Genomic DNA, 16,401 nt, shown 5'->3' on the forward strand with positions numbered 1-16,401 from the left:
CAGCATCCACTGACCCCTCCCTGTCAGTTTACCTGGCCTACCACTTGGTGGCTGAGTTGCTGTTGTTCCCAAACCCTTCACTTTTCTTATAATAAAGTTGTCTTGGGAATATTTAGGAGCGAGGAAATTTCAAGGCTGGGTTTGTTGCATAGGCGGCATCCTATGACAGTTACACGCTGGAAATCACTGAGAGCGGCCCATTTTTTCCACACGTTTGTAGAAACAGTCTCCATGCCTAAGTGCTTGATTTGATACACCGGGCCAAGTGATTAGGACACCTGATTCGCATAATTTGGATGGGTGGCCAAATACTTTTGCCAATATAGTGTATATCTGCCTTAGGCCAGCTAGAAGGTCTTACTGACAACTCGTGATCTGATTGGCTCTCGCAACTGTCCGTCAAATGTTTGTGTCCGTTCACAGACATTGTTGATTCTGAAGGCCTTGGGCAGATTTCATAGAGCATGGCAACATAAGCTAGCTGATTTCTGATTGGATAAAAACTCTTAACATAAAAACAACAGCACTGGAAGGAGCATAATATGACATTAAGAGAAAATGAATACTTTTAGATATTTAGGGAAAGTCAATAAAACAATACTTTTTTCTTTAATTATGATGATGATTTCTGGTTATGTTAGGCCAGCAGAAAAGGCCTTGCTGGCCCAGACGGACAATGATGTCACACGTGTTATATGGTGTTAGAATGTCACAGAAAAAGTCTTGAACAAATTTCATTTGCTGATTGTCAGGTTCAAACACTGATGCCATCTATTAAACAAGACAAGAAGCAAAGAATTCAATTTGGCTCAGTGAGGACAAACGTGGACATCTGCACCCTTGTAGTGTCATCACGCTCTGCCAAAAGATTGCACGCCTCCCCCTTTATTGTGACTTTCTCTGACCACATGACAACAGCTGCTTCTAAGGGACGTGGGTCGTAAACAGCCATCGCCTTTGATTACAACAGTTCAAAAGAAAAGGTCGTAAAAGAGGTTCGTAAAACAGTTGAAAAAGAGGTTGCCTGGAGGGGATTCTGGTCCTGCTTCCTCTTCGCTTTTGTAGTTCTTGGGTCAGACAATATCTTTTTGTTGATTACAATACATGAAAGAAAACAGAACACCTTCATTTTGCTTCCCCCCTACACAGTGGAGTTTTACAAGTCTTCTTCTTGCATACTTGCCAACCCTCCCGAATTTTCCGGGAGACTCCCGAAATTCAGCGCCTCTCCCGAAAACCTCCCGGGACAAATATTCTCCCGAAAATCTCCCGATTTTCAGCCGGAGCTGGAGGCCACGCCCCCTCCAGCTCCATGCGGACCTGAGTGAGGACAGCCTTTTTTCACGACGGGAGGACAACAGGGTGACAAGAACTAAATCATCCATACTGGAGATAAATTGTTTTATTATGTTTATCTTATACCTAAAAATAAATATATTTACTAATTGAAAAAAACAAAAACGAAATACATTTTTACTATATTTTGCTAAAAACATCAAAATTAATTGTATTTTTATTTTTATTTTTTCTGACTCCTTATTACATCCAGCTATAGAATTATACATTAAAATAAACATATTTGAAATAATTAATTTTAAATGATCATAATTCTTTTAAAATGACCATATTTAATTATTAAAATAATTGCTTGTTTATCAACAACTTTAGCATTTTATTCATTACATTTTGAAGCTCTCAGAAGCCAAGTTATGTTATATTCCTTAAGATTTATTTATGCAAGTTTGAAGTATCAATTATCTAAACACAGTTTTGTTTGCATATTTTCAGGATATATATATATATATATATATATATATATATATATATATATATATATATATATATATATATATATATATATATATATATATATGTGTGGGAAAAAAATCACAAGACTATTTCATCTCTACAGGCCTGTTTCATGAGGGGGGGTTCCCTCAATCATCAGGAGATTTTAATGGGAGCATTCACATACCATGGATTATATAGGGCACAGAGTGGGTGGGTACAGGCTGGTGTAGGGGCGTGGTGATTGGCTCATGTGTTACCTAGGAGGTGTTTCCGTCTGTGGCGGCATGCTGTTACAATTTCGCTGCGCTTGTTGAGGGATGACAGGTCTGGACGGTAAATAATAAACAGTTTTTCTTTCAAGCATAGGTTGCATCTTTTATTACCACTATTGTAAGGTGTGCTGGATGCAAGAATTTGCCATGTTATTGAATATTCAACATTATTGTCTTTGAGGTCCCAAATGTGTTTGCTGAGTTCTGTGGTATTCCGCAGGTTTTGGTTCCTGAAAGAAGCCTTGTGATTGTTCCATCTGGTTTTGAACTCTCCCTCAGTTAATCCTACATATGTGTCGGATGTGTTAATGTCCTTGCGTGTTACCTTAGATTGGTAGACAACTGATGTTTGTAAGCACCCCCCGTTGAGAGGGCAATCAGGTTTCTTTCGACAGTTGCAACCTTTGTTGGTTTTGGAGTCGCTCTGTCCGGGGGCCGACGGCTCATTTGCAATTGTTTTGTTGTGGTTTGAGATGATTTGTCGTATATTGTTCATACAGCTGTAGCTCAATTTAATGTTGTTCTTGTTGAATACTTTTCTTAGGGTGTTGTCTTTGGGAAAGTGTTTGTCAATCTATATATATATATATATGTATGAAATACTTGACTTGGTGAATTCTAGCTGTCAATATACTCCTCCCCTCTTAACCACGCTCCGCCCCACCCCTGACCACGCCCCCCGCCCCCCACCTCTCGAAATCGGAGGTCTCAAGGTTGGCAAGCATGTCTTCTTGGTAGGTTTCAAAGACAGCTTTTGCTTCTCACCGGGCACTCGATGTAACACAAAGTTTTTGTGATAACTTAGAAACAATTATTCTAACACTGATGCTGTTGAGCAAATGAAAACATCAGGTCCTCCTCATGGACTGGAGCTTTTCGTTTCACCGGCAAGAGGACGAGTTCACCCCCGACACTGAGAGCATCAGGGGCCCAGCGGTGGCGTACAAAGTCGGGGCACTGGGAAGAAGGACACTACAGCCGTGACTCGGATGACGGAAGCTCGTTACGAACCAGCAACCCTGGGTCGGCTGGCACGGCCGCGCTACCACCTGAGCCACGTTGCCCCCCCTACTGCGGCTGTTCTCACCAGCACACTTGTGTCTCTTACACTGGTACTTGGAAGAGAATCTTTCACCACACGCACTGCAACTAAACACTTTCTCTCCTGTGTGTATCCTCATGTGTGCTATCCAGTCCTGTCTCAGTCTGAAACCCTTAGAGCAGACTGAGCAGATAAAAGGTTTTTCCCCAGTGTGCACCGATTTGTGCGTTTCCAAAGTGGACTTCGTAGAGTATCTCCTGCTGCAAACTGAGCACACGAATGGTCTTTCTCCGGTGTGTTTTCGCACGTGTGCTATGAGAGCGCAGCGGAATCTAAAGGTTTTGTCGCAGTGAGAACATTTGAAGCGTGTGTTGCCAGTGTGACATGTCTTATCATCTTTAGAGTCTTCATCATCAGTGTCAGGAGAGTGTGACGTTGTGTCCTCACTTTTTGATAGTGGAGCTAAGAGCTTGTCTGCTTGTGATCCTCCACAGTGGTCTCCATCAGCTTCTGTTGAGCTGCTGCTTGGAGGCTCCGCCTCTCTCTTCTCCTCACTCTCACCTTTGACCTCATCACCTTCACTCTTCACAATGACACCAATCACTGGGAACTCAAGATGCTCTCCCTCCTGACTGATGCTGTGTTCCTCCTCTTCCCTTTTAATGTGCAGGGTCTGTAGCTCCGCATCTTCCTCCTTAATGTGGGAGGGATGTGGCTCCTCCGTCGCCATCCCGAAGCTCCACTTCTGCTGCTCAGGAAGATGTTCATCATCATCATCATCTTCACTCTTCACAGGGACACCAGTCACTGGCATCTTGGTGACATCAACCTCCTCCAGTCCTTCAAGATGCTCAACAACAAGTTGAGTGACAACAATCACTGGGAACTCCTGACTGATGCTGTGTTCCTCCTCTTCGTCTTTAATGCGAGGGGGCTGCGGGGCCTCCTCTTCTTCTTCTTTAACGTGGGGGGTCAGTGGGCTCTCTTCTTCCTCTTTAATGTGCAGGGACTGTGGCGCCTCATCTTCCTCTTTGATGCGGGAGGGCTGTGGCCCCTCCTGCTCCATCCTGAAGCGCCGCCCTTGCCGCTCAGGGAGAAGATGTTCTTCCCAGACGTCTGCAGGACACGAGAAGACAAACACATGCTTTAGAAACGTCCAGCTTTTCCCAGTCACATGAGGCATTCAGTGTGTTTACATGCACCAAAGAAAACCAAATAGCTGTGTGAACTTGTTAGAATAATTACCGTATTTTCCGCACCATAAGGCGCCCTGGGTTATAAGCCGCGCCTTCAATGAACGGCATATTTCAAAACTTTGTCCACCTATAAGCCGCATCTAACTGCGCTAAAGGAATGTCATAAAAACAGTCAGATAGGTCAGTCAAACTTTAATAATATATTAAAAACCAGCGTGATGTGGGCGCGCATGGAATCGTATATCAACATGGACGGAGCTGCTGAAAAAAGCCACCCGGCCTCTTCGCGTAAACTTAAACTTACCTTAACCACTCGCTCATCTTTTCTTCATCCATCCCTTCGAGTTAGCTTTTATGATGACGCCGGCTGGAAAGGTCTCTTTTGGCAAGGTCTTCCTTTTGAATATCACCATGGGTGGAAGTTTCTGGCCATTAGCATGGCAAGCTAGAACCACAGTGAAGGATGACTTCTCATTCCCTGTGGTGCGAATATTCACCGTACGTGCTCCCGTTGTATCCACAGTGCGGTTCACAGGAATATCAGTTGCTGTGAAATAGTAATCCGTGTGCGGATGGAGAGATTGCGTCTTTTCATGAACCGGATACCTGTCACTTGGTAGGAGCCATTTTGTGGTCTTTACAGATGTAAACACACAAAGGAAATGAAACGTACGGTATATCCGCGCGCTTTTTCTTCTTCTACGCGGGCGGGTGGTTGCTTACAGTAGAAGAAGAAGCGCTTCCTGTTCTATGGGGGCGGGTGCTTACCTTGGCGGTTGCTTGCGTAGAAGAAGAAGCGCTTCCTGTTCTACCGGGAAAAAAGATGGCGGCTGTTTACCGAAGTTGCGAGACCGAAACTTTATGAAAATGAATCTTAATATTTATCCATATATAAAGCGCACCGGGTTATAAGGCGCACTGTCAGCTTTTGAGAAAATGTGTGGTTTTTAGGTGCGCCTTATAGTGCGGAAAATACGGTATGTATAAGTTATCACACAACTCAATAGTTACTCTCTATTGTGCTCAAGTTGTGCTTTTCTTTTGGTGCAAAGGCACACAACTTGTTATCTTCCACTGCAAGTTGCCTCGCAGCAGCAGTTTCTGTCTGTCATGTCTGTGTGATCATGTTTTGTTTTAGTAATGTTCGGTTTTGTTTTTGGACTTTTTGTGCACTTTTGTTTTGTTTTGTCACCATAGTTACCCATTAGTTTCACCTGTCCTGTCACGCACCTGTTTTGAGTCACGCACCTGTTGTTAATCATGTCTGTGTTATTTAAGCTTTTCATTTTCTGTTCTTCGTCCTGGTGTCATATCCTTTCTAACCCTGCTATCCTCTCGTTTCAAGCCCTGTTCACGGTCCCCATGCCACAGTAAGTGTTTTGTTATTTCGTGTTCAGTTTCTGCCTTTGTGCAAGTTTTGTTTTCATTCGCCAAGTTTGTTTTTTTTACCTCCGCCATTGTGCGCGCTTTTCGTTTGTTCCTTTTTGATAGTAATAAATAAATCATGTACCCACCTTCAAGCCATGTCCGATCCAAATTCACTTGCATCTTGGGAAAACAAAAACTCCATAGTCCAAGTCGTGACACTGTCTTTCAGCCTGATAAACAACCAAGGGCGGACCTCAAGTACCTCAACGAAGAGAAGACGACAACACGCAGACAAAGCAGAGCCAGGGCGAAATCACGAGCTCAGCACATTTGCATCCTGAATAATCACGTATTGTGTCTAGTAGGGCTGCTTGCGTAATATGTGTCCCCTCCCTTTAGAAGCAGCCTCAGGGATGTTAACTAGGGAACTCCTGAATAAAAGGGGGAACACGGGGGTTGTGCCTTAGAGCGTGGGGTGAGAATGTAACTGAGTGTGCAGCTTCACGCGTTCTCCTCATGAGCTAAATTGAATCATGCCTCTGTTTGATTCCTTGCTTCTTGTCCCGTTTAAAGGCCTACTGAAACCCACTACTACCGACCACGCAGTCTGATAATTTATATATCAATGATGAAATCTTAACATTGCAACACATGCCAATACGGCCGGGTTAGCTTACTAAAGTGCAATTTTACATTTTGCGCGAAATATCCTGCTTAAAACGTCTTGGTATGATGACGCCTGCGCGTGACGTCACAAATTGTAGAGGACATTTTGGGACAGCATGGTGGCCAGCTATTAAGTCGTCTGTTTTAATCGCAAAATTCCACAGTATTCTGGACATGTGTTGGTGAATCTTTTGGAATTTGTTCAATGAACAATGGAGACAGCAAAGAAGAAAGCTGTAGGTGGGAAGCGGTGTATTGCGGCCGACTGCAGCAACACAAACACAGACGGTGTTTCATTGTTTACATTCCCGGAAGATGACAGTCAAGCTATACCATTGGCCTGTGGAGAACTGGGAAAACAGAGACTCTTACCAGGAGGACTTCGAGTTGGATACGCAGACGCGGTACCGTGAGTACGCATGCAGTTGCGGCTTCCAAACATTTGATCGCTTGCCCGTACACGCGTGCCGCTATGTGCATGTCACGTACGTAACTTTGGGGACTTTGGGGAAATACATGTGCTGTATGAACTTTGGGGAGGTGAACGGTACTTTGGGCTGTGGGATTGAGTGTGTTGTGCAGGTGTTTGAGTTGTATTGGCGGGTTATATGGACGGGAGGAGGGGAGGTGTTTGTTATGCGGGATTAATTTGTGGCATATTAAATATAAGCCTGGTTGTGTTGTGGCTAATAGAGTATATATATGTCTTGTGTTTATTTACTGTTTTAGTCATTCCCAGCTGAATATCAGGTCCCACCCGCCTCTCACAGCATCTTCCCTATCTGAATCGCTCCCACTGCCCTCTAGTCCTTCACTCTCACTTTCCTCATCCACAAATCTTTCATCCTCGCTCAAATTAATGGGGAAATTGTCGCTTTCTCGGTCCGAATCGCTCTCGCTGCTGGTGGCCATGATTGTAAACAATGTGCAGATGTGAGGAGCTCCACAACCTGTGACGTCACACGCATATCGTCTGCTACTTCCGCTACAGGCAAGGCTTTTTTATCAGCGACCAAAAGTTGCGAACTTTATCGTCGATGTTCTCTACTAAATCCTTTCAGCAAAAAATATGGCAATATCGCGAAATGATCAAGTATGACACATAGAATGGACCTGCTATCCCCGTTTGAATAAGAAAATCGCATTTCAGTAGGCTTTTAATAGATAGTTCGGTGTTTGAACCTGACAGAACTGGCCTGAAATCTCTGTGGGGGACAAACACACCGCTCTTTATAACATTAATCACAGGAAATAAGACCAAGCCAAGGCGGAAGGACTTTTTACACGGGATGGGTGACGTGGTCCAAAACCAAAATGCATTATTTATTTTGGAATTGCTGAAATATTCAGTTACTTTTTATATCATATACAGTTGGATTATTTTGTCAAAACTATTATTAATTACTTGTTTATTTACTGTTAATATCTGCTTATTTTCTGTTTGAACATGTTCTATCTACACTTATGTTAAAATGTAATAATCACTAATTCTTCTCTTCTTTGATACTTTACATTAGCTTTGGTGATGCTACACATTTGGGTATGGATCCAATAACAAGTAATTAATCAAAGAGACAATATTGGTTATACCAATGCTGATACTTATACTTCAAATGTTCACTGTCACTGGATGATGACATGTTTAATCCCACTTGTCATCAATCAGACAAAAACACAGGATGGCGGTGCAGCAACACCAATTTAAATATTTAAACTATTTATTGCTATTGGGTCGGTTTTGAATGTTTTGGTTTTTGATGATACCCCGAGTTCAGTTCAAAGGTTGGAGGACAGACATTTTCGCAGCAACTTCCTAAAAACACCAGAGTGCTCCTGTTGTAGAGAGGAACTTGGACCATGCATAGTGAAGGGAGAATGTGAGAAAATGTGGCCCCCAGAACAATTTAGTTGAAGAGCCCTGGTTTACACCAACATGCATTCAAATAATGATATATCAGCTGAAATAAGCAGTGTTGGGACTAACGCGTTACTTTGTAACGCTGTTATTTTCGGCGGTAACTAGTAGTCTAACACGTAATTTCTTTATAATCAGTAACTCAGTTAGGGTTACTACATGATGTGTTACTACATAAAAAATAACGTAAAATAACGCAGTATCGGCAAGAAACTGAGAAGATCTGAGTGCGTATTATTGGAGAGCTGCAATGTCGTCCTTCTGAATCTTCCTGTGTCACAAGGGGGAGAAGAGGCTCGCTGTGTGTGTGTGTGTGTGTGTGTGTGTGTGTGTGGGGAGGGGGGGTCTGTGTTTACTAACAACAAGACAACATGGCGGAGCCGAAGTCGAGTTTCTTAACATGGAGATATTCTAACTACTTTTCTTTTGTCGAGCACAAAGAAAAGAACATTTGAGTTAAAGTGGAACATTATCACCAGACCTATGTAAGCGTCAATATATACCTTGATGTTGCAGAAAAAAGACCATATATTTTTTAACCGATTTCCGAACTCTAAATGGGTGAATTTTGGCGAATTAAACGCCTTTCTAATATTCGCTCTCGGAGCGATGACGTCACAACGTGGCGTCACATCGGGAAGCAATCCGCCATTTTCTCAAAAACCGAGTCAAATCAGCTCTGTTATTTTCCGTTTTTTCGACTGTTTTCCGTACCTTGGAGACATCATGCCTCATCGGTGTGTTGTCGGAGGGTGTAACAACACGAACAGGGACGGATTCAAGTTGCACCAGTGGCCCAAAGATGCGAAAGTGGCAAGAAATTGGACGTTTGTTCCGCACACTTTACCGACGAAAGCTATGCTACGACAGAGATGGCAAGAATGTGTGGATATCGTGCGACACTCAAAGCAGATGCATTTCCAACGATAAAGTCAAAGAAATCTGCCGCCAGACCCCCATTGAATCTGCCGGAGTGTGTGAGCAATTCAGGGACAAAGGACATCGGTAGCACGGCAAGCAATGGCGGCAATTTGTTCCCGCAGACGAGCGAGCTAAACCCCCTGGATGTCTTGGCTCACACCGTCCCTTATGCCACCGAAGATGATCAAGAGAAGAATATCGACCCTAGCTTCCCTGGCCTGCTGACATCAACTCCAAAACTGGACAGATCAGCTTTCAGGAAAAGAGCGCGGATGAGGGTATGTCTACAGAATATATTAATTGATGAAAACTGGGCTGTCTGCACTCTCAAAGTGCATGTTGTTGCCAAATGTATTTCATATGCTGTAAACCTAGTTCATAGTTGTTAGTTTCCTTTAATGCCAAACAAACACATACCAATCGTTGGTTAGAAGGCGATCGCCGAATTCGTCCTCGCTTTCTCCCGTGTCGCTGGCTGTCGTGTCGTTTTCCTCGGTTTCGCTTGCATACGGTTCAAACCGATATGGCTCAATAGCTTCAGTTTCTTCTTCAATTTGGTTTTCGCTACCTGCCTCCACACTACAACCATCCGTTTCAATACATGCGTAATCTGTTGAATCGCTTAAGCCGCTGAAATACGAGTCTGAATCCAAGCTAATGTCGCTATAGCTTGCTGTTCTATGCGCCATGTTTGTTTGTGTTGGCATCACTATGTGACGTCACAGGAAAATGGACGGGTGTATATAACGATGGTTAAAATCAGGCACTTTGAAGCTTTTTTTAGGGATATTGCGTGATGGGTAAAATTTTGAAAAAAACTTCGAAAAATAAAATAAGCCACTGGGAACTGATTTTTAATGGTTTTAACCATTCTGAAATTGTGATAATGTTCCCCTTTAAATGTAGTTGTGTCTTGGATCGAAGATCCTATCTACTGCCCAAAACAGCAATTCAAATCTGCTGAAACAGCTACAAAAGCAACATGCTTGGACGTAGCTAGTAAAGAGAGACACACTTCACCTCCACCTCCACCACCACCTAAGCAACAGCGGCTGGATTCTACCAGAGGGACTGCTAGCCAGGACAACATTGATAGAGCCATTGCAGCATATGTGCTAGAAGACATGCAGGCTATTTCTACAGTGGAGTCACCCGCTTTCAGGCAGCTACTTAGCATGATACCGGGCGTGAAACGGCAAATGACAGGGAAAACATTTTCCAAGTACCTGGACACAGTGAGTACATAAAAATGGATCGAAAGCTAAAGAAAACACTCCAAACTCTGCCTCTGCTCATCATTCAGCACTGAAGGTACACACACTTTGTGAATTCTCTTATCAATGTTTCATTCTAGAGTGTTTGATTATCACATCACTCTAAATGTATAAACTATAAAGTTCACAAACATAAAGAGGGATCTTAGTGGGCCAGGCCAATCTTTCCTTATCTCTAAACTAAAACTGGGGAAATGTGTAGAATGTTCTGGGCTTCAGTACAGTGTTGATCTCCTGAAGACATGATTTGATTTCACAATTCCTTGAGACAAAAAAACCCCGTCTGGTTAGGCTTTGTGTGTTTGTCGTGTGTGCCTTCTTTGGTTTACAGCTATGTTGTTATTATGCTTATGTACAGTATGTTATGTTGCAGCTATTTATAATAAATGTGTCAATTTGTTCTGACCTGAAATAAATTGGCCCTTTGAAACATTTATTTGTCTTTGTGTGTTGTATGTAGACCACATTGCTTAGCAGAGTTCAGTGAAGCAAATGCATGTCAAGTTGAACATAACATAGAAAGTCTGACAGATAATTAGCTTACGCATTTCTTTTAAATAAAAATATTGTTAATAGAATTTTTGACACTTTGCAAATGCGGATTTAAGACTTTTGATAGAATTTTCTAAGACCATAAAGTTGATCATTAGATTTTAAGACTTGAAGTCTATGAGCATGAACTGATGAAGACTACTCGGATGAGAAGACAAAGTGAACAGTCCAGTTGTGATGGACTGAATGCCCTGAGAATAAAATGATATGTGCTTACTTGGACTGTGATGAAGCTGTGAGGACTCAGGTGGTTTGTCTTCATGGTCTTCAGTCTTCACAGAGACAACAGTCAGTGGAAACTTGGTGAGATCAGCCTCCTCCTGCCCTGGAAGAAACTCTCCCACCTGAGAGATCCACACCTCCTCCTCTTCCTCTTTAATGTGGGGGGTCTGCTGGACGTCTGTTGGGTGAATGAGTAGATACAAATAAAAGAGAAGAGACATAGTTTTCGACTGACACTGTTAACACAATTAAATTGTTTACGTTCTTTTGTGTGTTGTATTAAAAGTGTGTACCTAAACAATATTTTTTTGTCCCAGCCACCCGAACACCACCCAAGGGTTAATATTTAGAATGCATTAAAAATATCCATCCATCGTCATGTCTTTTATAATGATTGTGAACAAAATTCCCCCCAAAAAGTGCGTTTCCCCTTTAAAGATAATGGAAATCAAAAATAATTATCGTAACAATATATAGAATAGAATAGAATAAAAAGTACTTTATTGATCCTTGGGAGAAATTCAGCACCACAGTTCGCTCACAATAGACAATAAACACTTAGGTATTTTTTTTACATGTGAAAAACATAAATACAGTCTATTATACAGCATTATTCACATGTGAATAACATGAATACAGTCTATTATACAGCATTATTCACATGTGAAAAATATAAATGCAGTCTATTATACTGCATTATTCACTTGTCAATAATATAAATACAGTCTATTATGCAGCATTATTCACATGTGAAAAATATAAATACAGTCTATTATACAGCATTATTCACTTGTGAATAATATAAATATAGTCTATTATACAGCATTATTCACATGTGAATAATATAAATACAGTCCATTATACAGCATTATTCACATGTGAAAAATGTAAATACAGTCTATTATACAGCATTATTCACTTGTGAATAATATAAATAGTCTATTATACAGCATTATTCACATGTAAATATAAATACAGTCTATTATACAGCATTATTCACTTGTGAATAATATAAATACAGTCTATTATACAGCATTATTCACATGTGAATAACATAAATACAGTCTATTATACAGCATTATTCACATGTGAATAATGCTGTATATAATTTATAATAATAAACAAAACTACTTAAAAAACTTTTATACTATATTTTTCGTCATGAATGATACAAAACAACTTCATGGTCATTTTGTTGGCCTGGCCAAAAGGAACTCTTACCCAAACATGTTTTACTAAGTTGTGTTTTTATGGAGTATCTCCATCAAGAGCACAGCTCCCACATTCACTTGGAGACCATCTACGACACGCTGAAGGAAAGTCAGTCACCTTTATGTTCTTTTCATAAATCAAGTGTTGACCACTTTGTTTGTTGGAAGATGATTGATAGTACATGTTTACTTTCACTTCTAGATGCATGTAGGTCAGAATGAGGAAATTAGCCGTTTATCGTTAATTGATTGCAATGTTTTATGTGACTGTGTGAGTTTTGTGTAAACATGTTGATGTTACAAACTGAGGAATATCAACCTCTCATAAATACTCTCTTGATGGTCTATTAAACATATAAAAACAAAGTAGTCCTCACTTTAAGTTAAAAAAAAGTTAAAGTACCAATGATAAAAAAATATTCTCTGCATTTGACCCATCACCCTTGATCACCCCCTGGGAGGTGAGAGAAGCAGTGAGCAGCAGCGGTGGCCACGCCCGGGAATCATTTTTGGTGATTCAACCCCCAATTCCAAACCTTGATGCTGAGTGCCAAGCAGGGAGGTAATGGCTCCCATTTTTATAGTCTTTGGTGTGACTTGGCCAGGGTTCGAACTCACAACCTATCGATCTCAGGGCGGACACTCTAACCACTAGGCCACTAGGCCAACATGACAATTCACCATCTTACAGACTATATATTTAAGGATACTGCCAATTATTAATTATAAAGTTAGTAAACATGTGAGAGTGAGAAGTAAACAAACCTGTTCTGTGTGACCCAACTTGATGTTTCTTGGCAACAGCGTCCAGTAGTTTGGTTCCAGGAAGTTCCTCCTCGTACTCTGCTGTCGTTCTTTCGCACATTTTCACACAATCACAACACTTTACACTCACACTTGATCTCTGCTTAGCGATGTGTTTTCATCACTTCCGCCTCTCTTTGTTAGCAGCTAACAAGCTAAGCTAACTAGCACGCTAAGCTAATTAGCGCGCAAAAAAAATTGATGTTGTCGCTCCTTCTCCTCTTTTGTTGGACAAAGTTCCTCCTCGTACTCTGCTATCGTTATTTCACATTTTCACACAATCATACTTGAGCTCTGCTTAGCGATGCGTTGATAAAACCGCGTCTATTCGTTAGCAGCTAACACGCTAAGCTAACTAGCAAGCTAAGCTAGTACGGGCAGCAACGAGGTGCGCTTAAACTAACGTATCCAGACCCAAACAGTTATTAATGAAGTTTACTCTAGTAAAAAGTACATATGTGTACGTGTACGTGCTGTTTATGAAAAAAAAAAGCACTATAACAAACCACAGTAACGTCTTCTCCTACCAAACGCCATTTTGTTTTTCTTCGTCCCGCTCAGTTCACGCGCAGTGTTGTCAGATCTCGCGAGAGAAACAAGGAGCTTCGATCCGTTACTTCTTCTTCTTACTGGCAGTTTGCAGCCACGACTTGAAAGGTTCATACCGCCACCTACTGGGCTGTGGAAAGTATTGCGGGGCCATAGGAGTCCTAGAATATACAATATAGAATGTGAGATATAACAGGATAATGCATAATGCGTGAAGACCTGTTGCCCGGGTTACGATCCACTGGTGCTTACAAAGCTGTCTTTGATCTTATCAAGCAAAAGGCGGACAGCTTGTAAATATCGACTGTGTGCGATGTAATGCGCCGTAGAGGTGACGGTTTCTCAGATCTGGACAGCCACGGGAAGGGCCTTATCAGGACCCGAAATCTACGAGCAGAGAGGGGGCAAACCTGACACCGCTCCAAGCACCCTTTGTTTTAACTGTTTATGACCCAGTGCAGCTGCTGCATAATGAGACCCCTCCCCTTAGAAGCAGCTGCAGCTATGTAATCAGGGAATGCCCAAATAAATGGGGCGGTGTGGAACTTTTTCCTCAGAGCGTGGGGTGACACTGTACGAGGGTGCAGTTTCCACGTGCTCTCCCCGTGAGCTAAATTGAATCCTGTCTCTGTTTGATACCTTGCTTCTTGTTTAATAGATATTAATTTAATAATAGTGTCAAGACTTGGACTATGGCGTGGTTTGTTCTCCCGTGGTGCAAATGAACATTTGGACCAGACATGGCGTGAAGGTGAAGACATTATTTATTTTACACTAACAAAGGAACAAAAAGCGCGCTCAAGGCGGAAGTACAAACTTGACTAACGAAACAAAAAGACTTGCACGTGGGCAAAAAACTATGTACATGAACAAAAGTCGCTAACTGTGGCATGAATAGAAAAAAACTTACTTGACATGGCATGAAGTGCGCAGAGGTAAACAGAGTGAGAAGCAGAAAGTCAGGGGTATGATGTCGCCAGGGAGACTTCCTGGCAACAATGGCTTTAAATAATAGTGACATGATTAAAGACAGGTGCGTGAGTCGTGAGGGCAGGTGAAAACTAATGGGTTGCTATGGTGACAAACAAGAGTGCACAAACGTGGAACAGGTGAAACTAATGGGTAACCATGGAAACAAGACAAGGGAGTGAAAAGCCAGAAACTAAAGAGTCCAATAACTAAACAAAACAAAACATGATTACACAGACATGACAAATAGTTTAATAGATAAAAAAAAGTGGGACCCCAAAAATGTATTTTTATGACTTGATGCATGGGGTCTCTGGGACCCCATTTTGAAAATTCCTCGCACCAACACTGCTGTCAACAGCATACTTGCCAACCTTCCCGAATTTCCCAGGAGTCTCCCGAATTTCAGTGCCTCTCCCGAAAATCTCCCGGGACAACCATTCTCCCGAATTTCTCCGGATTTCCAGCCGGACCTGATTGAGGACAGCCTGTCGTCACGTCCGCTTTTCGTGCCGGCCCAGTCACGTTATAACATCTACGGCTTTTGGAGCTCAGTGCGCAACTGCACACGCAACAATATATGCAGCATATGCCTTGAGCTCTTATTTTGAAGGCGCTAAGAGCGGAAGTGGTGACACGTTGTCGATGGAGAGGAGGTTTTGAAAGAAAGGAAATAAAATACCCGACCTGTTTTTTGTGCTTTTAAAAAAGATTTAGAACTCTACATGAAAACACTCTCTACCTCTAACAACCAAAAAGCTGTGAAAACGATGATGCTGTGTTCCAAATTTAAGTTATTTACTGAGATTGAGTGAGCCTATGGCATACTTGCCAACCCTCCCAAATTTTCCGGGAGACTCCCGAAATTCAACGCCTTTCCCGAAAACCTCCCGGGACAAATATTCTCCCGAAAATCTCCCGATTATCAGCTGGAGCTGGAAGCCACGCCCCCTCCAGTTCCATGCGGACCTGAGTGAGGACAGCCTTTTTTCACGACGGGAGGACAACAGGGTGACAAGAACTAAATCATCCAGACTAGAGATCAATTGTATTATTATGTTTATCTTACCTAAAAATACATATATTTATTAAAAACAAAACAAAAAACTAAATACATTTTTACTATATTTTGCTAAAAACATCAAAATTAATTGTATTTTTATTTGTATTTTTTCTGACTCCTTATTACATCCAGCCATAGAATTATACATTAAAATAAACACATTTGAAATAATTAATTTAATTTTAAATGATCATAATAATTCATTTAAAATGACCATATTTAATTATTAAAATAATTGCTTGTTTATCAACAACTTTAGCATTTTATTCATTACATTTTGAAGCTCTCAGAAGCCAAGTTATGTTATATTCCTTAAGATTTATTTATGCAAGTTTGAAGTATCAATTATCTAAACACTGTTTTGTTTGCATATTTTCAGGATGTAGATATATATGTATATATATATATATATATATATATATATATATATATATATATATATATATATATATATATATATATATATATATATATATATATATATACAGTATATAGCTGTCAATATACTCCTCCCCTCTTAACCACACCCCACCCCACCCACCCACCTCCCGAAGTCAGAGGTCTCAAGGTTACATATATATATATA

The 16,401-nt window shown here is 41.3% G+C and overlaps 1 protein-coding gene across 2 annotated transcripts; it reads right to left on the reverse strand.

Moving 5' to 3' along the window:
• Positions 1-2,300: 2,300 nt before the first annotated feature.
• LOC133623991 (uncharacterized) lies at positions 2,301-15,180 on the reverse strand. 2 transcript variants are annotated; one of them, XM_072916192.1, is made up of 3 exons: positions 14,694-15,180; positions 11,215-11,397; positions 2,301-4,221 (listed from the first exon to the last, which is right to left on the reverse strand). In XM_072916192.1, exons 1-3 carry the CDS (start codon positions 14,698-14,700, stop codon positions 2,945-2,947), a joined length of 1,467 nt encoding a protein of 488 aa, XP_072772293.1. In that variant the 5' UTR covers positions 14,701-15,180; the 3' UTR covers positions 2,301-2,944. The 2 variants fall into 2 exon arrangements, with proteins under 2 accessions (XP_072772293.1, XP_072772292.1); XM_072916191.1 differs by lacking the exon at positions 14,694-15,180 and adding an exon at positions 13,196-13,795.
• Positions 15,181-16,401: the final 1,221 nt, after the last annotated feature.

Source organism: Nerophis lumbriciformis, linkage group LG26 (assembly GCF_033978685.3).
Source record: "Nerophis lumbriciformis linkage group LG26, RoL_Nlum_v2.1, whole genome shotgun sequence".
Classification (NCBI taxonomy): Eukaryota; Metazoa; Chordata; class Actinopteri; order Syngnathiformes; family Syngnathidae; genus Nerophis; species Nerophis lumbriciformis.

Bases quoted from the DNA above. Each gene is read 5' to 3' on its own strand.
- LOC133623991 (XM_072916191.1), bottom strand. From the start codon at position 13,295: ATGTGCGAAAGAACGACAGCAGAGTACGAGGAGGAACTTCCTGGAACC. The intron at 11,398-13,195 runs GTTTGTTTACTT...TTCACCCAACAG, and splicing joins AGTTGGGTCACACAGAACAG to ACGTCCAGCAGACCCCCCAC. The intron at 4,222-11,214 runs GTAAGCACATAT...CGTGTCCTGCAG, and splicing joins ACAGCTTCATCACAGTCCAA to ACGTCTGGGAAGAACATCTT.